This window comes from Rhinolophus ferrumequinum, chromosome 18 (assembly GCF_004115265.2).
Source record: "Rhinolophus ferrumequinum isolate MPI-CBG mRhiFer1 chromosome 18, mRhiFer1_v1.p, whole genome shotgun sequence".
Lineage (NCBI taxonomy): Eukaryota > Metazoa > Chordata > Mammalia > Chiroptera > Rhinolophidae > Rhinolophus > Rhinolophus ferrumequinum.
The window spans coordinates 8708962-8735677 of record NC_046301.1 but is presented as its reverse complement, the minus strand read 5'-3'; the positions used below and the strand labels follow the sequence as shown (position 1 = coordinate 8735677).

At 34.1% G+C, this 26716-nt stretch overlaps 1 protein-coding gene across 5 annotated transcripts in view; it reads right to left on the bottom strand.

Moving 5' to 3' along the window:
• The window catches only part of LARP1B (La ribonucleoprotein 1B), a 96066-nt gene that overhangs the window by 55659 nt on the left and 13691 nt on the right, over positions 1-26716 (bottom strand). For 4 of the 5 annotated variants that reach the window (XR_004425582.1, XM_033134139.1, XM_033134141.1 and 1 more), the window contains 7 exons: positions 26286-26426; positions 23672-23818; positions 23279-23444; positions 15379-15523; positions 8843-9017; positions 3881-4053; positions 2006-2368 (listed from right to left, as the gene is read on the bottom strand). Coding sequence is in view for 4 of the 5 variants with exons in the window: in XM_033134139.1 (XP_032990030.1) it covers positions 2006-2368; positions 3881-4053; positions 8843-9017; positions 15379-15523; positions 23279-23444; positions 23672-23818; positions 26286-26426 (1310 nt within the window). In the remaining variant the exon portion in view is untranslated. Of the gene's footprint in view, positions 1-2005; positions 2369-3880; positions 4054-6579; positions 8241-8842; positions 9018-15378; positions 15524-23278; positions 23445-23671; positions 23819-26285; positions 26427-26716 lie in introns of those variants that run through there. The other variant, XM_033134143.1, reaches the window with a different exon arrangement.

Genomic DNA, 26716 nt, shown 5'->3' with positions numbered 1-26716 from the left:
TACTGTGGGTTTATTTTAATGTCTGCCTTGCCAATTATTTGTAAGAACCAGGCATGTAGAGACACTATTGTCATCTTCCAATTCCATGCCCAGGACTTAGCACAGTGTCTGGCACATAAGTAGGAGTTTAATAAACATATATTAAATGATTGATTTCTCTCCCTTTAAGCAGACGCACAGGAAAAATAAAATTCTAATCAGATACATGTTGAGTACAGAATTAGAAATAAGAGGAATAAGTTAGATCGTAGGAATGTACGTAGGGATTAGGTTAAATAAGACATACGAACACACCCATAATGCTTACAGTCATACACCCAAGATTACTTTCCCCTAATATTTAATTGATAAAATAGATGCTGGATTTTAATTAAGTCAATTCACAGCTTTTAATTATTGTCTATATTTTTGTTAAAGCAAATAAATAATCACCTACAAATAGCATGTTTCTCAAGGTGGTTTGAAAGATCATTATTTGGAATTCTAGAAACATTTTCTCACAGAACCAATATTATACACAGTGGTCAAGTTACTTCGGTTAGTTCATAATGTTTAATTCGTAATTCATTTATACCTTTTTAAAAATATGAATTGAATACTACTTCATGCCAAGAACTGCTTTAACATTGGAGACACAATCGTGTACAAAGAAGACAAAAATTCCTATCTTCATAGACCTTATATCCACGTGATAAAAACAGAAAAGAAGTGCAATATACATAATGATAGATGGTAAAGAACAAAGTATGGTAGAGGGATAGGGAATGGAGTGAAATTTTAACCTAGTATTAGTTATATTTAGTTCCATCTCTTTCTTTCTGTTCCAAAACAGATTTAAGTTAGATATGATTTATGAAACCCAAGTATCACAAATAAAGTGACAAATCTTATACAAGGAAAGACTTTCAACCAAGAAACTACAAAAATACTTCCTATCCCACAGCAGGACACAGAACTGCTCAGACTCTAAGTCACTGCCAAGCTACCATACCGTGAGGCAGGGTCTCCAAAAAACACTACAGAAGGTAAGAAGGTGAAATCATGATGGAAATTCCAGGAAGGGGGAAAAAAAAATGAAGAGCCAAAAAGGAAAGCTACTTCTTTTATTGATGACATGAACCCCAATGGACAGCTAGTCCTCTCTATTCAACCACTAGGTGCCCAGGTTTTCTTTCTACAACTGTACTTCTGACCAAGATCTCTTTCGTATGTGGCATATTATAGTTATATAACTTTCCCCTCGTTATTCTATCCTCAAAAACAAGTATTTTGGGGGTTTTCTAATCAATTGAATGGCAGAAAAGAATCCCTTTTAATCCCTACTTGTACCATTAAAATTTGATCAAAAGAATGCAGACGGCCAGTAGACTACCCTGGCACTCTCATATTTTACTTTAATAACTTGTAGGTACCGGGATGTGGGGTAAAATGCAAGATTAAAAAAAAAATTAGAACAAGATTTCAAATAGCACCCTAGCACTATAGTAATTACTGCCCAACGTGAAACAATCAGCCAGTTTAATGTTATACGTGTCCACAACCAGTTCCACTACCATAGAGCATGCACAAGCTTAGTTTATACTAAGGTTAGAAGGCTGGAAGGAGGCAACAAAAGTAACCCCACTCTGAAGTCCCACTCTTATAGCTGAAGTGATTGATTATCGCCAGGTAAGGAATGAGCATATAAACTAAGCCTGTCCATAACTTCAATTTTATTCCTTCTTATGAGAAAGGACCTTATTATTTTCACCTGAAAAAAGCAAAGGTTATAGTCAGTGAGTGCTATTTTTTTTTTGTAATTTAAGTATTTATTTCACTACCATTTTAATAAAATAATTTCTCAGTTTTTGACTATCAGATATGCTTCTGGAAATTTTTAAAATGAAGTATAATTTATTTATATTCAAAATTTCATAAAATAAAACCTCAAGTTTGGGAAAATATAAGCAACAACATATTATCAAAACATAGTATCAGCAGAAAGACACTGGCCAGAAACAATTACCTTTACGGCTTTGTGTGTGTTTTCATCTTCTTCCATCCACAGATCCTGTTCATAATAATATAAGCCATCATTGATAACCTTAGCAAGATCAGATGTAATTTTTGCCCGAGACATGTGGTTTCCTGTTGGATCTCCTCCAGGATGTTTTCTCATATAAGGTGGTGTCTGAGTTACAATCAAAATCTTATTTAAATCCTGGTCATCAATTTCATAATCTGAATCGTTATCAGTCCAATCAGTAAATGTGTTTTTTTGTCCTATTTGTTCCATCTCTTCATCAAATAAAAAATCAAGTTCTTCTTGTTCTTGTTCATCTTGTGGATACAGCTCATTTGATGCCTCTTCAGGTAGAGATGCTGATTCCTAAATGAAAAAAATTGGTATTTTACATAACTTTTCTTTCACTTTTAAGATAAATGTCACATAACGATGTTACAAGTAATATCAAGCTTGTATGCTCAATGGCTAGTTTAGCAGCCAAATTGTAAAAGAATACAAAGCCAGTATTATTCTGAAACAAAAAGGTAAAGTAATTGATAAACACTAAGTTTAACACTGAAGAAAAAAAAGTTGAGTAAACAAAGAATTAAAGACTACGTTAGAGTTAGAATGGTACTTATCCTATCAATATGAAGACAAACCATTATTTTAAAATAGATGTTTAAATGTGGAGACTTTATGGAGGAAAAATGTAGCTCTTGAAATAAATGAAATATGGTACAAATTTTTGCGAGTCTGGGACACTGTCCTCCCTAGTTATCCAGGTTTGCCATGACAAGTATAAAAATTAATCAGGATCTTCAGAAAATCTTGTCTCAGAAAACTGCTTTAGGTTTTTAAAACGACCTCAAGGGGAGAAAGAAAAACTCCTGTAACAATTAAGGATGCTACATTTAACTACCATTGCTAATTAAAGTTACCTTTGCTCAGGGTTTCTTAAAGTCAGCACTACTGACATGTGGGGCTTGATAACTTGGGGGGGGTGTCGCGCGTGGGGGAAAGGGGTGTTCTCTGCACTGCCGGATGTTCCCTGGGCTCCAATCACAAGACGCAGTAGCACTCTCCTAGTTTTAACAACCCAAAATGTCTCCAGACGCAGCCAAATGCCTACTTGTGAGGCAAAACATCAGTATCCCGCGTACTCTCAGAGGAAAATAACTCTTAAATCCTCCATGCTTTGATCTTAGGGATAAAGAGCCCTGTTCCTCATAATCCTCATTCTCATAGCCTTCTTCATCTTTCCCACATCTAGGCCCAATTATTTTTAGTGACTTTTTCCTTACAGAACTTATTTCAACATTAGAATCATTTGAGGGGCATTGTTTCTAAGTTTATTTTTAGACCACCAAAACATATATAAACCTGGTACGTACCCTTTACAAATAGTTACTTGTATTAGAACTTTACATATAATTACAAGATTACAAATAACATAACAGGGTTATAAATTCAAAATTTAGAAAGACTGCCAGCTTTTAATAAACTGAATTATTCAAATTTAGTCAGAAGTAAAAAGGCCAAGTCAAAAGAGTCTTAAATCAGAGTCAGAAATAAATAATACAAAAACCTGACACCATATAATTTTCAACTACTGAATAACCCAAAAGCTCTTACTGAAGGCCAATGGTTACAGTTTTTAAAAACTTTTATATATGTATCTGACAAGCAGGAAAGACACTGATCTTACCGTGTTTCCCCGAAAACAAGACTAACAGGAAAATAAGCCCTAGCATGATTTTTCAGGGTGACGTCCCAAACATAAGCCCTAATGCGTCTTTTGAAGCAAAAATTAACGTAAGACCCAGTCTTATTTTCGGGGAAACACAGTATTCTCCAACTAGAATTTATCACTTCACTTGGTTTATAACAATTTACCTTCAATTTCACTGGGGATGGACGATGTCTCTTTTTCACTTCTATCCAAGGTTCTGAGTCCAAGTCAGGCAAACTGGTAGACAAACCTCTAGACATTGCTTGAAGATTACTTGTGTCAGTATTTTCCTTTGGGTTCAGTGGACTTCCAAATCTTGGAGAATTTGGGGCAGACTCTAAAATTTTAAATTAGTTCTATAGTTAAAATAATGGTTTTGTTACTTACAAAACACTTTTCCCCCCGTGGGCTTGATTATTTTCCACAAAAACCTAATAAATCAATCTCAATTATAACCTTTCCAATGATTTTCAAACCTGAAGACCTTACCTTGGTAAGATGTATTCAAGTGAAACCAAAGAATAAAAACAAGCAATGTCACCAACCCTTACCATAGACCATCCATTCAAACTTCTCAAATATCAACGTGAGTCACTTACTAATTATGACAATACATATATTTGGGAGTCAATTCTCTATGAAATCTTAGATTTAAATCTATTATAATGAAATTATGGAATCTCAAATGCTATTAAACTACAGTTAGATTAAATGCCTATTCTATTCAAAGCAAAAATCGTTCTCCATTGTTCTGCTAGGATTTATACTAAGGCAGACATTGCTCTTACTTTTCACATTCCCTTTGCTTATTTAACAAGGTTTACCTAAATGCAGTGTTCCCACTTAGCTTATACTGAATAAAGAATAGAATGTCCTATCATTAAAGGGCACTGCCCTGACAATAACATTTAAAACATTTCAAGACTGTTGGAATTAAAAATGCCTTTCTCCACACTATCTTTTAATCAAAGTAATCATATACTGTTTGAGTAAACTCCAAATTGATCCCTTTATAGGTTTCCAAAACTCACAGAATATTTAAGTTATAATGCAATATGGACTTGCTTTGGACAAAAAAGTATCTTGAAAACAAATGTATACTGTAAAATTCTAATCATCATTATTTGCTCCTCAAAGCCAATTGCTTAGAAATTTTGCAAAGTTGACTATTACATAAGGAAAGCTGAAATAAACGACAAGAATCCTTTTATTTACTAAATGAAAATGTAAAGTCACATTCCAGGAGTTTGGATTTGAGAATATTCCAAGATTTTACTTTCACCTACTATATGCTAGAATCAGATGAATATTTTCTCCATGGAGGTATAATTAGATCCAGGATTCAACCACCAGATTACTATGTTACTTTAAAAGAATGCAGTTTCATAACCAAAAAAGTCCTAACTATGCTGTACAATACAGCAGCCACTACCCAAATGGAGCTACTAAGCACTTGAAATGTAGCTAGTCCTGAAATGTGCTCAGGATGAGTGTAAAACACACATCAGATTTCAAAGACACGGTACAAGAAAAGTAAAACATCTATAATTTTTACACTAATGTTACAGTAATACTTATATTAAAATTAATTTCATTTGGTTTTTTTATTTTTAAAAATGTATTTTTTAATTACCATTGACATAGAATATTAGTTTCAGGTTATTTTGTAGCTTTTAAAAATATTGAAAAAAAATATAAATAAATAATAAAAATATTGAAATTACTAGGACTACAAGTGTAGCAAACATATTTCTACTGAATACTGCTGCTCTACCACTTCCTTAATTAATGGTACAATCACTTGATCCAAAAAGGAGCATGAGTAAAATACTAGGTTGGGCTGTATTATTAGTTATAAACAACCCTATTCCTAATACTTTGAATCATCTATGTTCATACAGTGAATAAAGCTTTAAAAGTAGACTCAGAACCACCACCCAAGAAACTGTGAGAGTTAAATAAGTTACCATTATGCACAGTGCATGTATAAATGATTAGAACAGCTGGCACATGCTAGGGAAATCAGTTGCTACTATTTTTAACACAGAAATTTAATCTTTAAATACCTACTTAAGTTTATTAGATAATCATCTCTAAATGCTCTTTAAGCTCGAATGTTTCTACCATGAAGTGTTTCACTATATTTACAACACGTGCTTATAAATTAAATGACATAAAAATACCAAAGAATTTCGGTAAGACAAGAAAATTTTGAAGCCTTGGAGTTTTTAAAGGTTGTTCACCTTATAATTAGGCTATACATACACTTTATATGATTTTCTATCTTGTTTTACAATAAAAAAATTTCAAACTTTACTAAAGCACTAACCTTCCAAGACCAAATGAGTTTAAATAGGGATTGGATTACTCCACATTAAACTTATAGACAAAAAAAACCCCAAAAAAATTAAGACACATACTTTGACACGGTTTCTAGTTTGTGCTTACATAGAAAAAAAATTCTTTCTGCTGTTTCATTAATTGAACGTTATCAAAATGACTCCCCAGAGATAAATCACCATATATACATTCCACGATATCTACCTAGTATGACTTTTTCATCCACCCTGAATCACAGCTCTGGGTAATTATGTAGATTGCTTTAAAAGGATTATATACTTTAAGTATGGTACATTCAAGAATACTTCTACAGATCAACTTTTCAAAGGAAATCCCACAGCTTATTTAACAATCATTAGGGGCCCTATACATTTTTTAAAGCCCCAAACAAACAAAAACATTAAGATTATCAGAGATCTGACTTCTCAATTTTGGTGAATGAAATCCTTTTATGATTGATAGTGCAATACTATATCCATAGAATTGCAAAACTTAAATTTCAAAACTAACACCTTACCATTACATAATCAACCTTTTCTGGTGCATTAAGGTCCTCCATTCAGCAGAAAGGTCAACTCATGTTAGACAATTCAAGCTCCATAGAAGGAAAAATAGAAATTTTAATTTCTTTGATGAAAAGGACCAAATGTTTAAATATTTTACCACACAAATCCCTCAGAAAGTATACATGAAGGGTTATGATTTGAAATTTAAGGTCTTCTAATTTGAATAAAAAGGATACAGATAAAAATTTCACTACTTTTCTCTACACATAGGTACAGATAAATAATCTCCATTTCCTATGCCTTATTTCTGTTAAAAATATTTGGTCACATACTGTTCTCTGAATTTAGGGAACTAAGGCTTTCCTATCAGATGGGATTATTAATGTCAGAAATTTTGGTCTTCACAGGAAAAGACTTAGTTTACATAATTATTCCTATGATGTAATGTGAATCAGCCTAACTCTAAGAACATTCCATCTTTCTATATGCCTTTCATTATCCATCTAGTTTCTAATGTGTAATCTAAAGAAATCTAAATAATGTAAACTTTTTAACATTAAATATACGTTGATTTATTTCAGGCAATATGTATGTGCATGTAAATGAGTGTATATTAAAAAAACACAAAAATGTACAAAACGTTGTGATTTTATTCCTGTAATTTCATTAACAATGCATAAATGGCTAACGGACAGGCATCACCAATCTTACTGACCTATCTTACATACCTTGTGGGAAAAGTAGTTTCTATTTTATCTTAACTCACCTAATGCCTGTTCATAAGCAAGTTAAAAATGTTACACTGAACCCTAAGTTTACACTATAAATTAATCTAATAGATACAATCAAACATAATATATATATTTAAAAACCTGAAAGTCAATTTATTTTCAAATTTTAAAACACCTGCTCAAGTTGCTTTCTAGGCGAAGCACAGTGAGCTGACAATCAAATGCTAAATAAAAATATCTGAGACTGTCCATCAGTGCTTTATTGATGGCAGGTGTCTCATACTAGTGTATCAAAAATACATTTTAAAAAGAAAAAATACTCTTGTTCATTTTTTAAATTTCTTATCCCTTAGTGTCCACATTAATAAATCTTATACTCTATGTGAATTTTGATGACAACATGTGAGTTATACAATGTACACTAATGCAAATCAAATAGCAAAGGACCTAACAATCTGGGAAACACCACTCAAGCCACTCTATTTCTGCTTTACTTATCTGGACACAAGTTCATACATAAGTCTGGAAGGAAAAGACAGAATCTTTTAATATTTCCCAAATGATAATTAACTTTCCCACCGTGAATAAAAGTAGCACATGCAGCCCAGGCTAATTAATCTAATAGATAAAATCAAACATGGGCACATGATACACACAAATGGGCAGCTACTATATAAAAACAGCAGTCCTCTGGTCTGTCTCTCATCATCCTCACAAAGGTGTTTATGTCCACGATCACAAAGGCGTTTCTCTCCACGGTAGTGTTGGCCCAACCTCCTCCACAAGGAATTGGGAGTAGACATTCTTGCACAGAAGGAAGTCTGGTTGCTTTCATTTCTGCAGCACGATTTGTTCCAATATTTATAATGATATTTCAGTGAGTCACCTATTCCTCTGCATATTCCGATCATAGGACATCCAAGAGCATCAGAAGATCATCACCCTGACTGAAAAAAGTTTAAGCACACATTTTTTCCCAAGAGGGAATGTCTTAAAAATGATCCAGGAAAGAAAATCTAACATTAAAGCAGTTTTTGGAAATTCTAAATACCAATTCTTTAATCTGTAATTATAACTTCATAAGAGAAACCCAATTAAACATTAGAATGTAAGTCATCTCATTTTTTTTCAAGACAAGCTTGAAGCACATCAGTAACAAAATTAAAGGATGCTTACCCCATGCTTATGTATAAGACTTTTAAGACTATTCCAATCCTACTAGACTATTCCAAGCTTACAAGGGGAAAACTAGCACAATGTATCTATAATCATTTAGTAAAATTATGAGAATATAGGTAGAAATTCCACACATGACAAAATATACAAACAATTTAAGAATAAACAGAGCAGAGCTTCATTCGTAAATCTTAAATCCCTATTTGATTTATAGCTCTGTGTGGAAGGCAATATGAATAGAATTTAGAGCATCAAAAGTCATTTAATTAGCTTTAATTTTCCTATTGATCTTAATAAACTTAAAGAAAAGAATAGGTAAGTTGCACCAAATAACCCACTGTTATGCTGTTTGCTCTAGAAGAAAAGCTGTTACCTGTATGTGAATAAAAGGCTTGGCCTGGTATGAACTCTGGGCAATCAATCAATTGAGAGAAGTCTGTTTGTGGCACCCTACGCGGAGGAGGGCCGGGAATTGGCCATTTTTCTGGTTCTATCTTTTTTCTCATTTTCTCATCCACAATTTCCACTTCTGTGCTATCTTTCAGTGCCTATAAATAGGAATTTTGAGCTATTAAAGAACTTTCATTGAAAAAATTTTAATTGCACATCCTATACTTCCATAACCTAAAAATTGTAAAAATTACCCATTTCATAGCTGAAGACCCTGAAGCTCAAAAAAAGAAAGTACAGCAGTCCACTCTTTATCTGTGGTTTTGCTTTCCACCACAGTTTCAGTTATCTACAGTCAACTGTGATCTGAAAATATTAAATGAAAAATTCCAGCAATAAACAATTCATAAATTTTAAATTGTGCATGCTGTTCTGTAGTGTGAAATCTCACACTAGCCAGCTCTGTCCCATCCAGGACATAAATCGTCCTTTTGTCCAGCGTATGCACCCTGACCATTAGTCACTTGTTAGCCGTCTGGGTTATCAGATCTACTGTCACAGTATCACAGTGCTTGTTGCAGGTAACCCCTATTTTACTTAATAATGACCCCAAAGCACAAGAGTAGTGAGGCTGCAATTCGGATACAAAGAGAAACTGTAAAGTGCTTCCTTTAAGTGTGAAAAATCATAGTACATACAATATATATGTTTCGGTACTATCCGTAGTTTTGGACATCAACTGGGGCCTTGGTCGACATCCCCCAAAGGGGGGACTACGGTAAGTTGATAAAGAGCACAGACTCAGTATGAGTCAGTATCAGAACTCAAATAATTTATTATCTGTCCCCCAATAAAAGTCTTAGTCAATGGCCTATGGTGCTTCCCCAAAATACCCGTGTTGTAATTTAAGGATAAAATAAAACAAAACTAGAACAAAATGTCTTCAAAGTAGAAATTAAAGCCTTACTGATCTGAATTTTAACTAAAATTCAAGGGTACTTACCTTTTAGAAATTAAAAATACAAATATAAAAAATTCTATATAACACTACTTTAAAAAAATTAAAGCTTGTTATATTTTTGTGGGAGAACATATATGTATTACTTTAAGAATATTACATTGTATGCCCTTAGTATTAGTATAGTACTAACTTCTCAAGTGATATATTCCATAATCAGCCATTACTTTATAATTAGTATTAAAAATTATTTAAAAACAGAATCTTTTGATTTGAATCAGGATATTCACTGAAAGAGAAGAGTCTGAAATACAAAAGTAAATAAGGAAGAATCCTACAGTAAGGGGTTTGAATTGGTGATCTATTTTTCTATTAATAACATATTCTAGTTTTGTCCACTGAACATTCTAGAAGCAATGGCACCCCAGTAGCAAACCAGTATACCTAGCATCCAGATTTTGCAACAACATGGATGAATTTGAAAAACTACAACTGAAAGAGCCAGGAAACAGAAGAATTCCATTTACACAAATGTCAACAACAGGCAAAAATCAGTCAATGCTAATAGAATCAGAAAAGTGGTTTGGTTTGGGATGGGGTGAGGTAGGGTGGGGCAGATTGACTGGAAAGGGCCACTAAGAAAATCTTAAGAGTAAAAGACTATGTCTTGTTTTGAGCAGACTTATACAATTTTCAAAACTCAAAACTGAAAACCTAAGATCTCTTCATTTTACATCACATTTACACCTGAATTTTGAAACTCCTTGAAACGTCCAATGAGTTTAAATATTTCAAAATAATGTGTTGGAAAAAGACTGCCAATAGTGTGTTGGACAGAATGTGAGGCAAGTCAAACTCTCAGCAGTGGTAATTTTAACTGGTTCAATACTTTGGAAAAATGTCCAGCAGTGACTATAAAAGCTAAGCATATATATATATGCATATATATGTATGTATATATGTGTGTGTGTGTGTGTGTATATATATATACACATATATATGCGTGTATATATATATATGCATATATATATACACATATATATATACTTACCCATCAATTTCACAGGAAAAAAGTACATGTAGCCATCCAAAAAAATGTGTACAATGAGGTTCACAACAGTATCAGACTCAAAAGAACCCAAATCGAAGCATGGAAAATATACTGTGTTATATTTAGACAATGGAATACTACCCCAAAATGGTAATGAACTGCTACACACCAACAATGGATAAACCTAACAGAAACGGTGATGATCAAATGTCATATATAAAAGAATACACATAACTCTCATTATGTAAAGTTTAAAAAACAGGTGAGAAAGCTTTGAAAAGCAATTGAACTTGAGGAGAGCAGTGGTACTGACTAGAAGGGGCCACAAGAGAGCTTCGTGGGAATTTGAAAATGTTTTGTATCTTAATCTAGGTGACACCACACAGGTATATACACAGGGAAAGTCATCTGTAATTATATGATTTCTAATATACAGTGTATAAACTATGCTTCAATTTAAAAGAAAAAACTGGGGGCGGGGATAACTCAAAGTTTTATATATATATAGCTATTGAATGCTCTTTCAAAACATGCTGTTTTTTAAAAAGGAAGGGGTATAATAGTGTATGTAGTATAATATGAACTACCCCAGGAAGAATACACAAAAAAGAAGTAACACTGATTGCCACCAAGGACGGTTTAAGTAGTTGACTATTGGTGAAAGATAGAAAGGAAATGTTTCACTATGTATCTTTTGAATCACAGGGTATTTATTCCCTATTGGGGGGGGGGGGGAAACTAATTCAAGAAGAAAAAAGAACAGAAAGTGAAAGTCATGATTCAGGACTTAACAGGATTCTTACACAAACTGCATGATACACAAATATAAGGAAAGCATTGAGATAAGAGATATATTTTAATCAAAACAAAACTTTGGTAATTCTAAACTCCTAAACAATCAGTTATAGTGTATAATCAATATTTCTGGGTATCTGAGATTTTTACAGACTAGGTATTAATTTTGGTCCTTTTCTTAATGATATTTATTATGAATAACTACTAATGCTAGACTACATAGATGTATCCCCTGGAACTAAGAGAAAGACTTGCACGTGCAAAAGACCTAGATGTGAGAAAATAGCACAAATTCTAAGGAATCACAAGGTAAGCCAATTTGGAAAATAAGGTTCAAATCAGAGTAGCAGGCAGAGTTCTAAAGAATTTACAGGAATTATATTCATTATTTCTCTAAGTTCTCATACTCTATGGTAACTTATTATGTACCCTACTTAAATAACGAGAAAATTGAAGCATGAAGACGTTAAGTAATTTGAACAGTTACACAACTAATTAGCTACAGAGCCAGGATAAATTGGATCTAACAAAAAAAGGAAGACTCAAAATAGTACTAGAACAAAAGTCAAGAATGCAGTAAGCAGGATCTACCATACTATCCACTTCTGGGTATATACTCAAAGGAGATGAAAATAGGATTTTGAAGAAATATATGTACTCTCATGTTTACAGTAGCAGATACAGAAACAACTTAAATGCTCATCAATAGACAGATTTTAAACATGTGGTATGTATACACAATGGCATATTATTCAGCCATGATATTCTTCCTGCCATTTGGGATTACATGGATGGACCTTGAGCACATTATGCTGAGATAAGACAGACAGAGAAAGATAAGTACTGTATGATAATCATTTATATGTGGAAGTTAAAGAAGTCAAACTCATAAACAGAGTAGAATGGTGATTACCAGGGGACAGAATGTGGGAGAAACAAGATTGATGTTTAAGGGTACAAACTTGCAGCAAGTACTAAACAAACTATACAGCTCCAATGAACAGTGTAACGACTATATGCAACTATATGGTACTATATGTAATGTGATAGATAAATGTTGCTACAACAGTAATCATATGACAAAATATATGTATCAAAGCAAAAAAGAAAAAAAAATAAGCTAAATAGAAGGAAATGGATTCAATAAGTTTGGCTGTATAGACAAATTCAACCAGGGCAGATACAGGGGTTAGCTAACGTATATTTGGCTTTTGATATTTTTTAAGTAACAACTTGAGCATATTCAAACGCATATAAGAAAAAGCTGATTGAAATGAAATAAAGATAAAAGAAAGTGATCAATAGAGCTGATTGAAATGAAATAAAGATAAAAGAAAGTGATCAATAGAAGTACATCTTCAAAGACTAACAATAATAGCAAATTCTTATTCAGAGCTTTCATGTGTGTACCAGATAATGTCATTACACATTTCATCTTCATGACAACCCTATGAAGTATGTTGTCAAAATTTCCACTTTAGAGAATTCTCTCTGAAGTGTGACACTCTCCAAGGTCACAGACCTACAAAGATGAAATGCACGTTTTCAAGTCCACGCTCTAAATCAGTGTATATATTGCAAAGCCTAATGAAGTTTTACATTCTTAACAGTAAAAGGACCCCTTTCCCAATCTAACAAATGGTAGGTGCGTGATGAATGTTCAGTGAATATAGGCCTACGTTCTTCTAAATCACTATGCTTATGCGTTTCTGTATTTCACAACAGTATTATTTCTTACTGTATCATCACCTACTATATCAAAAATGCAAATCATATTAGTAACACAAAGTCTTTTAATATTCCTTCTCTACTGCTATTACCGTATTTTGCTGAGTATAATGCGTACTTTTTTGCCCAAATTTGTGAGGGGAAAAATAAGGATGCATATTATACATGGGTAGTACTAATTCTGTATCTATATAAATGTTTTTAATTCTTTTATTTATGTTTATGAGTTAAAAGTGTAACTCTAGAAATCAATAATGATATCTGTATGCAAAATAATACTGTGGAATATGATAATCAGTTTTGTTGAACTTATGCCGAAGAGTTCCTGGCATTCTACAATGTGTAAATATCTTAAATTTGTTACCAGTACATAAAATTTCTTATACCTTGTATCTGTTCTTGTGTTCAATTATTTGTTACATAAAATTTCTTGTGCCATAATGTGAAAAAATAAATGTTAAAATTCCTTTTATAAAAAACAAGTACATAAAAGTAAACAAATAAAAATTTGAATTAAAGCAGAAGATTTTTTTCCCTGAAAGTTTGGACCAAAAATGTGGGTGCACGTTATACATAGGAGCACATTATACATGGCAAAATACAGTAAGTTTTTGAAGGCAGTAATCAATGATCTGAAAATTGTGCCTGAGGATTTAATGGGAATAAGAACAGACCAAAAACCATACAATAATGAAATTACAACTGGATTCCTACAGAAGTACAGAGAGAGTGGGAGAAATAGGTATCAATGTCAATGAAAATGACAGCTTAGTTGGTCTTTACTATGGCACAGACAATGGCAGTAGTTAATAAACTCATTCTACTATGAACGTAATAATATTTTGCTTCTAAAAATAAGCACTGCAGGAAAAATACCAAACTTTTCTTCAAATTACAGTATACAGAAACTTTTATTTAAATAGTATTTATAAACATGCAATAACAGCATTGCTTGAAGTAATTTTTTTCATAAAACAAAAATCATTAATTAAATATGTATCAACAAATAACAAATTACTAGTTTATAGTGTTTTGAAAACCTAGACTTCCTTATAGCCAGTTTTTAAAGCATGGAGTACATGTTTTCAAAAAATTTGCTAAAGTATGTTAAGGAAAAGATGAGCCAAAGATTGGGGGAAAAAAATTTCTAAAATACACATAAAGGATGTGTAGCCAGAATAAAGAACTCCTACAATTCTATTATTAAAAAACACCAAACACTGCAATAAAAATACGCAAAAGATTTGAACAGATGTTTCAGTAAGGTATACCAATGGCAAATAAACACATGAAAATATACTCAACATATTAGTCATTAGGAAATGCAAATTAAAACCACAATGACAAACCACTACACACCAATTATTCAAAAACTCTGACAATACCTAGTGCTGACGAGGCCATGGTTCAAATGGAACCCTCATACAAAACAGTGGAATGCAAAATGGTCAAATCCACTTTGGACAATAGATACATTCAAGCAATCACAATCGTCAATATTTACCCAACAAAGTAAAAACATATGTCCACACAAAGACCTTTATGCTTTGTTCATAATCTCCAAAACCTGGAAACAATCTAAATGTCTACAAGAGAATGGATAGACTGCAATACATCTGTACTGTGGAATACTAATCAACAATAACAAACTACATGAATGAAACCTCAAAAGCACTATGCTAAGTGAAAGAAATCAGAAACAAAAGGCTAAAGACTATAATTTATTAACATGATATTCTGGAAAAGGCAATACATGGAAATATTACTAGTAATTTTTGAGGGTTTTCAAAGGTTACACATATTTTGAGTTCTATAAAATGGAAAAAAGCCATGAGATGCAGTCTAAGCCTTAGTCAACTACAAATTCTTTTCAAATTTTTTTCCTTACATTTTTAAATAGACTTTATTTTATAGAGAAGTTTTAAGATTCATAGCATAAACAAAAAGTGCAGATTGCTTTGTAACTGTTTTGTAAATGAATAATTACCTCTAAAATGAGACTAAGGTTTGTAGTGAGAGCCTGAACACGGTGGAAACCAGCAATCAGGGAAATAGGCAAGAAACCTTGTTCATCCATCTTTCTCCTAAGAAAGAAGTCCCGTTCCAAATTTTCTATACTGAAGTAATATTCACTGAAAAAAGAAATAAGAAAATAAATATAAATTTCATCCATTTTTTTCAATAGGAAATAAAAATATCTATTGCTTATGATATCAACAGCTAAACACTATTTAAATCTGTTAATAACACTAGTATACATATTTAATACAACACTGATAGGGCAAATATAAGAAACAACAGCAAAATCCTATTGAGTTAATTTCTCTCATCCACGAGTAGAAATAAATTTAGAACAGTGATTATCTTCCAAAAACCAACACTAACTTCTATTTAGGTCACCTTTATCTAAGTATAAAGAAGTAACCAGCATTTTATTTTAAGAGTTCAATAACTGATTTTTTTAAATGAGTTAATTAAGTGCAAGTTTTCATTACAGTTACTTTTACTTGCTTAATTTAAGCACTAAATAACAAAGTTAAACATATGTCAACGAAGTGCCTTCCAACATTTTCCCATCACTGAAAAGAATGGTATATTGGAAGTATTCTTTGTTAAGTTGACAGAGTAGATTTTACAGTTTGTTCTGTTTTCTAAACTGACACAGTACTGACATTGTTTAGCACTTCTAATCAGCACAATGCTTAGTAAAACTTTAGTGAATACAGGGACACAGGTGCACACATACAATTATATATTTGAACAATTCAAGATCTTCCCCCTTTCTTTGATAGAACTATAAAAAACATTAAGAGTTAACAGTCAATAATCAAAGAATATTTACAACACCACAAGGTACATGGGGCAAAAAATACAGAAAAAGCTTAGGCACTTTAATCTTCTCTAGGAAAGTATAGAAAGGAAGTAAATGGACAAAATGTATAACCAATAACTGCAAGTTCCAAGATACAAATATGAAGAATACATTTAATAACGGCATTTGAGAAACACCTGTTTAAATTATAGCCTCCATATAATGAAAATAGGATTCTAGAAAGACAGAACAAGGTAAATGGAGGAAAATGTAGAATACAAAAGACATACATGACATCAGTGACAATACATATGTCCTACACTTTAGTAATCCTATACTGTTTCCAAATTACAGAGAAATTTTTCAAAGACGGGGCCAAATTATGAGAAAGCACACCAGCTCATATATTTGGGTGTAAGGCTGGTGACTAAAGATACTCTTGAAGCATTTAGGCGAAATTCTAACTTTGAAGAAATAATCACCTATAAATGAAAACTGGCTTTGACCTATTGTACTGGGTGAAAAAATATCTTATTTTAGAAAGGTAAATACCCAAGTTGTTTCTTTATACTCTGATATTTATCCAATTACCAAAATGCAAAGCTCCCTTAAGTCAGTGAAATACTACTGACATTTCAGTAACACTAGTAAATCATTTACTCTTCTTTAACAAGGAAGAAAAAAATCTAAGTCTTGAAAAAATAAAACATTCGAGTTTTTGTTACACTTGAAACGCCCTTTTCAATACCTGATGTGGTGGGCACATGATACATATGCTTAAATTCTAAATTTTCAGACATTAATACATTTCATTTAGTCACAAGTTAAAACTGTTCTTAGAAAAAAACTTCTCAGAATCATTAAGACAACTTTCAACTTAGTACTTTTTGAAAACCATGATATCTAAATAAATTCATAAATCACCTTATTACCTATAGTATATATATTTTAAAACTTCTAATGGGGTACAAACACACTCATCTATAAGTATGAATGCCACGAAAAGACTGTCTTACCTAGAAACAATCAAGACCGAAAATTTTTAATATTCTGAAATCACAAACAAAAAATTAACATACATTTTCGGTTAAAATGATTTTTAAAACTCAACCATCCATAATCAGCTAAGCATTTTAGTTCAAAATACATTTAGCATAATTGTCCACAAGTACAAGGCAGTTTTTCGGTTAACTTCTCAAAGAGAAAAATCTAAACCTTAATCAATGAGCCTACCTATGTATTAGAAACCTCAAAGACACAAAGTCAAAAGCAGGACTCCTCAAATCCAGAGGTCCACTAATCAAAGAACGGTAACAGTAAAAATCCATTCTAAATCTGGTGCTCTAACATCTGCTGAAACCCTACTGCCAAAATAGCAACAAAAGGAGCCATGCCCAGTACAGTGTCTGACATTTTGTACAGTGTCCTAGGGGACACTATCATGTCCTACCTTAGAAGTTCTGGATTCTATACTGCATGATCAGAAATTTTGTCAACACTGAAGTAGCTCTGCTCCTCCCTCACTTGTTTGAGCACATTTGAGGCCGCTTATCCTGACACAGAGTTGCATGTCCACTGCCAGGTCTCAGAAGGGACCCAGTAGCAAGATTTAAAAAAAAAAAAAAAAGAGAGAGGGAGAGACAGGAATAGTGATTTGAAGTTGATGGCCACGTGCCAGGCACTTTCTGCCCTTAAAAAGGCCCTTTTCTTCAGTGTTTACGTCAACTGTAACAAAAGAAGCAAGAACAAAATAAACAAGGTGCTTCATATTGTAAGCCAATCAAAACTACCATGAAAGCATCCCAGGAGGATGCCTGCTGATGCTGGTGAAGAAATTATTTTCTATTAATGGAGTAGGGTCCATTTTATTTCTTAAATAAAGATAAATGTTTAACAATGTTATGCCCTTTCAAAAATAGTCTTCTGCCTTCACACTGTAAGGATGAAAAATGTCAACTTTCAGAAAATAAGTTATGCAAATCACTTGGAAACATTTTTCTCACCACTATATAAACACTATATAAATATGCAAAACACCTATATAATACTAATATGCAGAGGGGTTATTTTTTCTTAAAGATAATAGAACAAATGAATATTCGCCTAACTTCAACTTCAGTATTCAGAAAGTAACTATTTTGAGAACTAGATGACTAAGGAGTCTGAACTGAAAAATGATTAAGTAACCCATTTACTATGTCACAAAGAAAGACAACTTAAAAGTTAAAGAAGAGCTTGGATTCCAATCAACATGGCTGAGTAAGTAAACACTGTGCCTGCCTCCTCCCATGACCACCTCAAATTTACAATGAAACTACAGAACAACCATCAGTGAAGTCTAGCTGAACAGAAGTCCTATAACTAAGGAAATATAGAAGAAGCCATCTTGAGACTAGTAGGAGGGGCAGAGATGCAGAACATGCTGGTTCCACAGCCACGTGTGGCAGATATAAATCAGGAGGGATCTTGGCTGCTGAGGTACTCCCTGAGGAGGGGTCCCACCCCCCAAGCAGGCTCCCCAGCCCAGGGTTCCAGTGCCAGAGAGAAAAGTCCCTGCAACTTCTAGCTGTGAAAACCAGAGGAGACTGTGGATGAGTCAACAGGTGGGGTGATGGGAGTCTCAGGTTTTCCTCTTAAAGGGCCCGAGCACAGACTCACTTGCTCTGAGCTCTAGCACTGGGGCAGCAGCTCAAAAGGTGCCAGGGACATACAGGGAGGATATTGTCTGGCTTTAGGACGAGGGCTGAGGGGCACCTTCCTCCCAGACAGAAGTGCTGGCAGAAGCCACTGTTCTTTTGTCAAGCTCTCTCCCAACCCAGCACATAGGGGATAACAAATCTGAGTCTCCATCAACCTAACTAACACCAGTTTCCATGCCCTAATAATTCCCTGAAACCCTGCCTCTTCCAACTTGCAGGCTGGGCCTACACAAACCACTTCCAGTGGCTTTTCCATACAAACGGCCTGTCTTGGCTCATGCTGCAGATTTTCCTACAATCTCTCAAAGCTTCACAAACCCCAGACAAGCAGTATCTGGCCTCGGCATGTCCCTACCTCTTGCTAAGCAGCCCCAAGCCTGGCACTAGTGACAGTCAGCCTCAATTCCCAGCTTGTCCTTTTCCAGGCACTTCCAAGCCCAGCACAAGTGGTAACTATCTGCAAATACAGCTCATACCAAGCAGCCCTGAGCAGGGCATAGGCAGCAGCTGACCTTGGCCTGCACCAAAGTCCCTTCCAAGAAGCCCCAGAACCATCACAGCCAGTGACCAGCTTCAGACCACACCAGAATACCATCCAACGATCTCCACAAATGACACATCCAAAGGGCATACTCAGCAAGGCACCAGAGCCCCACTAAAGTGAATCCTACTGTGTACGGTCAGCTCCTGCTCAATAGTTCCTCCACTATAGTCACAAACAGTCCTCACAACCAATTATCCGGAGGGTCAACCCCTCCCTCTGATGTGCAAACAGCAATCAAGGCCCAACTACAGCGAGAGCACACACAACCCACACAAGGGACACACCTGAAACACCCGGTTCAGGTGACCAGGGAGACTGTACCACCGGGCCTCAAAGGACACCTACTACGTAAGGCCATTCTACCAAGACTGGGAGACATAGCAGCTATACCCACTACATAAAAACAAATACAGGGAGGCAGCCAAGATGAGACAAAGAAACATGTTCCAAATGAAAGATCAGAACAAAGCTCCAGAAAAAGAACTAAATAGGGCTGGTCCGGTGGCTCAGGTGGTTGGAGCGCCGTGCTCCTAATACCGAGGTCGCTGGTTCGATTCCCACATGGGTCAGTGAGCTGAGCCCTCTACAGTAAGACTGTGAACTATGGCTCTCTCATGAACAATGGCTCTCCCGTGAGTTGGGCTACCGTGAGTGTCCAGCGGCTGGCAAGAGCTGCTGTGAGCTGCTGTTTACAGCCGACCAATGACAGGCAACTGACTGCCTCAGCTGGGGAAAGCACAAGGCTCATAATGCCACAATGGGCCAAGGAACTGTGCCCTACACAACTAGACTGAGAAACAACGGCTTGAACCAGAGTGGGGAGTAGGGGGGAAGTCAGAAGAAGAGGAAAAAAAAAAAAGAACTAAACAAGATGGAGACAAGCGGTCTACCAGAATTCAAAACACTGGTTATAAGGATGTTCAATGGTTTCAGGTAGAACTTCAACAAAGAGATAGGAAACATAAAAATGGAGATAGGTAACATAAAAAAGAACCAGTCAGAAATGAAGAATACAATAACTGAAATAAAGAACACATTAGAGAGAATCAATAGATTAGATGAAGCACAGGATCAAACCTGTGATTTGGAAGACAAGGTAGCAGAAGACACCCAATAAGAACAGCAAAAACAAAAACAAATCTAAAAAATGAGGAGAGTTTAAAGGGCCTCTGGAACAACATCAAGTGTACCAACATTTGCATCATAGAGGTACCATAAGAAGAGAGAGAGCAAGGAATTGAAAACCTACTTGAAGAAATAATGATGGAAAACTTCCTTAACCTGGCAAACGAAATAGACATACAAGCCCAGGAAGCATAGAGAGTCCCAAACAAGATGAACCCAAAGAGGCCCACATGAAGATACATCATAATTAAAATGCCAAAGGTTAAAGACAAAGAGAGAATCTTAAAAGAAGCAAGAGAAAAGTAGTTAGTTACCTACAAGGGAGCTCCTATAAGACTGTCAGCTGATTTCTCAACAGAAATTTGAAGGCCAGAAAGGGTTGGCGTGAAATATTAAAGGTGATGAAAAGGACATACAACCAAGATTACTCTACCCAGCAAAGCTATCATTGAGAATCGAAGGACAGATAAAGAGCTTCACAGACAAGAAAAAGCTAAAGGAGTTCATCATCACCAAATAGCATTACAGGAAATGTTAGGAGAACTTCTTTAAGAAGGAAAAAAGACTAAAATATGAGTAATAAAATGGCAATAACTACATATGTATCAAGAACTACAAAATGCAAGTGGATTAAAAGCTCCAATCAACAGACTGAATGGATAAGAAAAACAAGACCCTTACATATGCTGCCTACAAGAGAATCAAGTCAAATCTAAAGATACACACACTACAAGTAAAAGGATGCAAAAAGATATTTCATGAAAATAGAAACAAACAAACAAAAAGCTCGGGTAGCAATACTTATACCAGACAAAATAGACTTTGAAACAAAGGCTATAACAAGGGACAAAGAAGGACCCAGTAATCCCACTTTTGGGTATTTATCTGAAGAAACCCAAAACACTACTTCAAAGGGACATGTGCATCCGTATGTTTTACAATATGCAAGATACGGAGGCAACATGGATGTCCATCGCTGGATGAATGGATAATGAGGTGTACATATATACAATGGACTATTACTCAACCATAAAAAAGAATGAAATCTTGCCATCTGCAACAACATGGATGGACCTAGAAGGTACTGTGCTGAGTGGAGTAAGACAAATGCCATGATTTGACTTATATGTGGTATCTTAAGAACAAAATAAATGAATAAAACAGAAACAAACTCATAGATACAGAGAACATTTTGAATGTTGCCAGATGTAAAGGGGTTTGGGGAGATCAGTGAAAAATGGGAAGGGATTATTAGAAGTACAATTTAGTAGTTACAAAATAATCACAGGGAGGTATAGCATAAGGAATAATATTGTAATAACTATGTATCGTGTCAGATGGGTACTAGATTTATCAGGTGATCACTTTATAAGTTATATACGAGGTGTGATTAAACAATACAGTGAATGTTTAAATAAAAGAAATTTATTACAGTAAAAGACACATTGCCATTAATCCCCCTCAAAATACTCCATCTCGCTTCGAACACTCATCCCATCATTCTTGTCACTTCCTGAAACAGTTTAATGTTTTTATTTGACAAAAATTGCTGTATACCAGAAGTGATGTGTGACAGGGAGTGTACTCATGACTGAGGATGATTTACTGCACTTTAAAATACACCTTCTCTCAATCGCAGTTCACATCCAACTGAACGCACCAAACAAGTTGAAACTTGTCACACACTGTTACTAAGGTTCGATGTGCCGCTTCCTATATTGAAGATCCCTGCCTTTCCATTGGATGGAACTCAGAAGCAGCATTCACCATATTTTTTGATCCCAACAGAAAGGCTCCATGTCACACATTGCTTCTGATACGGCAATTTCTATCAAATAAAAACATTACGGTGTGTCCTCATCCACCTTATTCACCAGATCTGGCACCATGTGACTTCTGGCTGTTCCCCAAAATCAAAATAACCATGAAAGGTAAACGTTTTGAATTGATTCAGGACATTGAGGCAGCCATGACAGCGCAACTAAAGACACTCCGAAAGAGGACTTCCAGAACTGCTTCAGAAAGTGACAAGAATAATGGAATAAGTGTGTTCTAAGCAAGGGGGAGTATTTTGAGGGGGATTAATGCCAATGTGTCTTTTACTGTAATAATTATTTTTAATTTAAACATTCACTATATTGTTACACCTCATAAATGTCCAATCACTATGTTGTATACCTGAAACTAATATAATATTGTAAGCAACTATAATTAAAAACAATTTTTTAAATAACAAAGATATCAAAAAAGTTAAAGAAAACTTAGAATTTTCAAATCAACTGCTAGCAAAGTCAGAAGACACTCCTTTTTTGCCATTTTATATTTATTCGCAAATTTCAATAGACTCATTTATTTGCAAATAAGCCAAGTTTCATGTCCTCAAGTTCAAATACATATATTGCAGTTTTATATTCTTATATTTAATCACTCATTATGCCATGACATTATAACTAATATCCTTTAAGCAGAGAAATACCTCAACAGTAGAGAAAGCAGTAGTCATATAAATAACATAAATTTTTAAATACTTTACACACTTTACTAACATTTCCTAGAAAAAAATGTAATACAAAATACTATTAAGATCCTCCAAGTTTACTAAAAAACAACTTTGAAAATGTGTTAGAACATATTCACTATCAGTGATGTTAAAATTTGATATTGCAATAGATTTTACTATCCATCTGCTTATATCTGATCCACTTACATTTGGCGCTTAATATACTCTTTAAGCAATGCTTCTTCCACAGGATACACCTGTACTCCTGTTCCATCATCATAGTAATACATCATACTGGTAGTGAGTTCTGTTTGAAATGGTTGATCAGTCCTTTCACCATGTTCTCGATAACCATATGAATAATCAAAATTTACTTGATGTGAATAAGAAAAAGAAAAGTGATCACAGATTTGATAAAAAACAGAAAAAATCATTACTATAAAGAAAAATCCAAAGTAAAATATTTCAAGGAATGACAAATATACAACTATTATCAAATAAATCAATTAAATCATTTTATGAGATAGTGGGGAAAACTAACAGAGGGCTTGCACACTTTTTTCAAAGTTCATCTAATTTAACAAATAAAAAATGTCATACATCGAAGATTTCCTCCTCTGCCTCTTCCTCTGCCCCGTCCTCGGCCTCTTCCTCGGCCTCTAAAGGAACCTCGTATGTTACCACCCTCACTTCTCACACTGGAAACTTCATCTTGATCATCTCTCTTTTCTCTCTCACGCCTCCAACCTATTTAAAATAAAAATATTCGCAGCTATGAATAACATATTAAAAAATCGTAATCACGCCTCCCCACTTTGTAACTAGTTGTTAGTACATAGACGCAAATTTAACAGAGCTCACAGAAATTTGTCAAAATGTCTCCTGAGCCCACAAAAGTACTGCATATATAAAAAGACATTCTAATAAGTAAAAATAACATACTAAAATGATAAATAAGTCCTTTGCTAAGATTGCACTGTTAAAGATAGAAGAAATTCCAAGACAGCCAAGTTTGCACTAGATATAAAACTCATACAGAACACTTATTTTCATGAACTGTTTAAGGGAAGGATATTTCTACTTAAGTAAAAGACATTTCTTCTAAAGAAGAAATGAAAACACATTACAAAGTATTTTGATTACAGTAACATACACGTTTTTAAAAGCATAGGGGCTATATATTGAATTAATGTAAATGTCAATTATCTGATTTTAATTTTGAGTAAATTAGATATGCAGCACAACAAAATGTCGTATTAGATAGAAAAAGTACTTATTCATTTGGAGGTAACCTCTAATAGATGTTTCAACAATGTTTCATTATCATTTCCTGATGTTAAAACCTGAAATAGAAACACTACCAGAAACAAAATGGAACAAAGCATCAACTGCTTTTTTCATTATGACTGCTAAATATAAATGACTTCTTATTTTCATGAACAGCAGTTTGTTAAAATCAGGTATTCTGTTTCACCCTTCACACAGTTACTGACTTAGAAAAAAAATAAAACAATACATTTGAAAAATAAATGTAAGAAGGTATCTGGGAAAAGATATCTGCAACACAATATAGGAATTATATCCAGAATTCATATGCAACTCAAACAATTTCTTACAAACCCACAAAAGCACGTATGTGCATACATGGCAACTCAATAGCAAATGGCTAAGAGACAGGTAGGGCAAACTAGGAAATGCAAATAAACAATAAATACAGAAAACAGTGCTCAGCTTTAGTGGCCATGAGAAATACGAACTAAGATAATGAAAGAGCATTTCATCTGCCCCACTCTGACAAACATTTTAAGGTCCTGCAATACGAAATGTGGACCAAGACAGAAAAGGTAGAACACTTGTATACTGCTACTAAGAGCCAAAACAGGCACATCACTTTCAAAAAAAAAAAAATTGGAATAATTAATATATTTAAAGGTTATTACCTCCTAAAGACCAGGGTTTTTCAACCTTGACACTATTGACAGATAACTCTTGAGTGTGTGTGGAAGGGCTGTCCTGTGTACTATAGGATGTTAAACATCATCCATGACCTCTACTTACTAGATGCCAGTAGCACTCACTCACCATTCCCTGCTCAGATTGTGAAAACCAATATTATCGCCAGACAATGCCAAATGTCCACTTGGGAAGAAAAAAACAAACACTCTCATTGATAATCACTGACCTAGACACTGCAATTCCTCCCAGTAATCGTTTTTTCCCAATATTTCTGCCTGAATCCACAGTAATCCTTTTTTTATGTTACACTAATATACAAGCAAAAAAATTTTTGTAATTTAAACACAATTGTCATAAAATATTTACATAATACATATTGTACAGTTCAATTCATATGAAATTCTACAAAGGGTAAATCTAATCTGACAGAAAGATTCATGGTTGGGGGAAGTGACAGTAATATAAGTGTATTTTAATATAAATAATTTATAACTCAGTAAGTTGACTTTTTAAAAAAGGACTTAGAAATCTGGGTCCAAATCTGGGATAATTTGAGCATCAAATTAAATAATCATGGTAACAAATCACAACCCATTGAAAAAAATAAGAGGCCTGACGTCCACACTGATAATGATGGGAAGTTGCTTTTTACAGTGGAATGCCAAGTAATAAATACAGAAGGAATGACACAGTAAGAAAAATCAGTATTTGCAGCCATCATGGTAATAACTGAATCAGGTAAGAATCACCAATGGCAACTAAAGCTCATGTGAAAAGTCTTATGAGAAACTGGGGATTCACACATCTCACAGTCTCTCCCCACAAATTACATATTAATTAGAAGAAGAGAGTATCTTTACAATAAAAAAAACTTGGAGTACAGCAACTTAACCAAGTGCCCAAAGTTAATACCACCAATAGTGAGATAAAACAAGATCATGTGTATTTCCATGTGATGCTCTAAGACAGAAGCAAAAGAACTGTTCAAGACTGATGGAAACAAAAGAAAAAAAACAACTAAAAGCAATGTGTGATCCCTGATTAGATCCTGGAAAGGGGGCAGGGGGGGACTGAAGAACGTTATTGGGAAAATCTGCCGTGGATAGCCATATCGTATTACTGTTCTTACAATATATACTCTGAAAGTATTTAGGGTTAAAGGGGCACAATGTATGCAACTTACTCTCAAATAGTTCACACTATACATGGTTATTAAGACAAAGTTCTTTAGTCCTTTTTCTCATAGAATGTAACTTACTTCGTGTATCATTTCTCCTATTGTTATGTGATGCTTTATTTGCCTCAGGTTGACATCTTGAGCTGTTCCGGGATCCTGGTCTTTCTTGACTGTCTGGTCTTACATCATCTAAGTGGAGTGGTACCCACTTGTGCTTATTAGCTTGAAGAAAACAAAATAAAAACATTTAATAACAATGCATAATTTTCATTAAAGCTTTGCAATTTTGAAAGGACTCTAAATTTTAATTAAATGAGAGATTTACTTTGTCCTTAAAGGGATTATTTGTATACTATCAAAATAATTTTCTTCTCACACAGCTCCTTAATAAACTTTTTTATGCAAACAATATTTCTAAAAATCAAGTGGAAAGCCAGTGATAAAAGTATCATAGGAATTCTTTGCTTTTAAGTGAAATGTTCACTCTTCATTTTAATTCTGATGGATAAGTT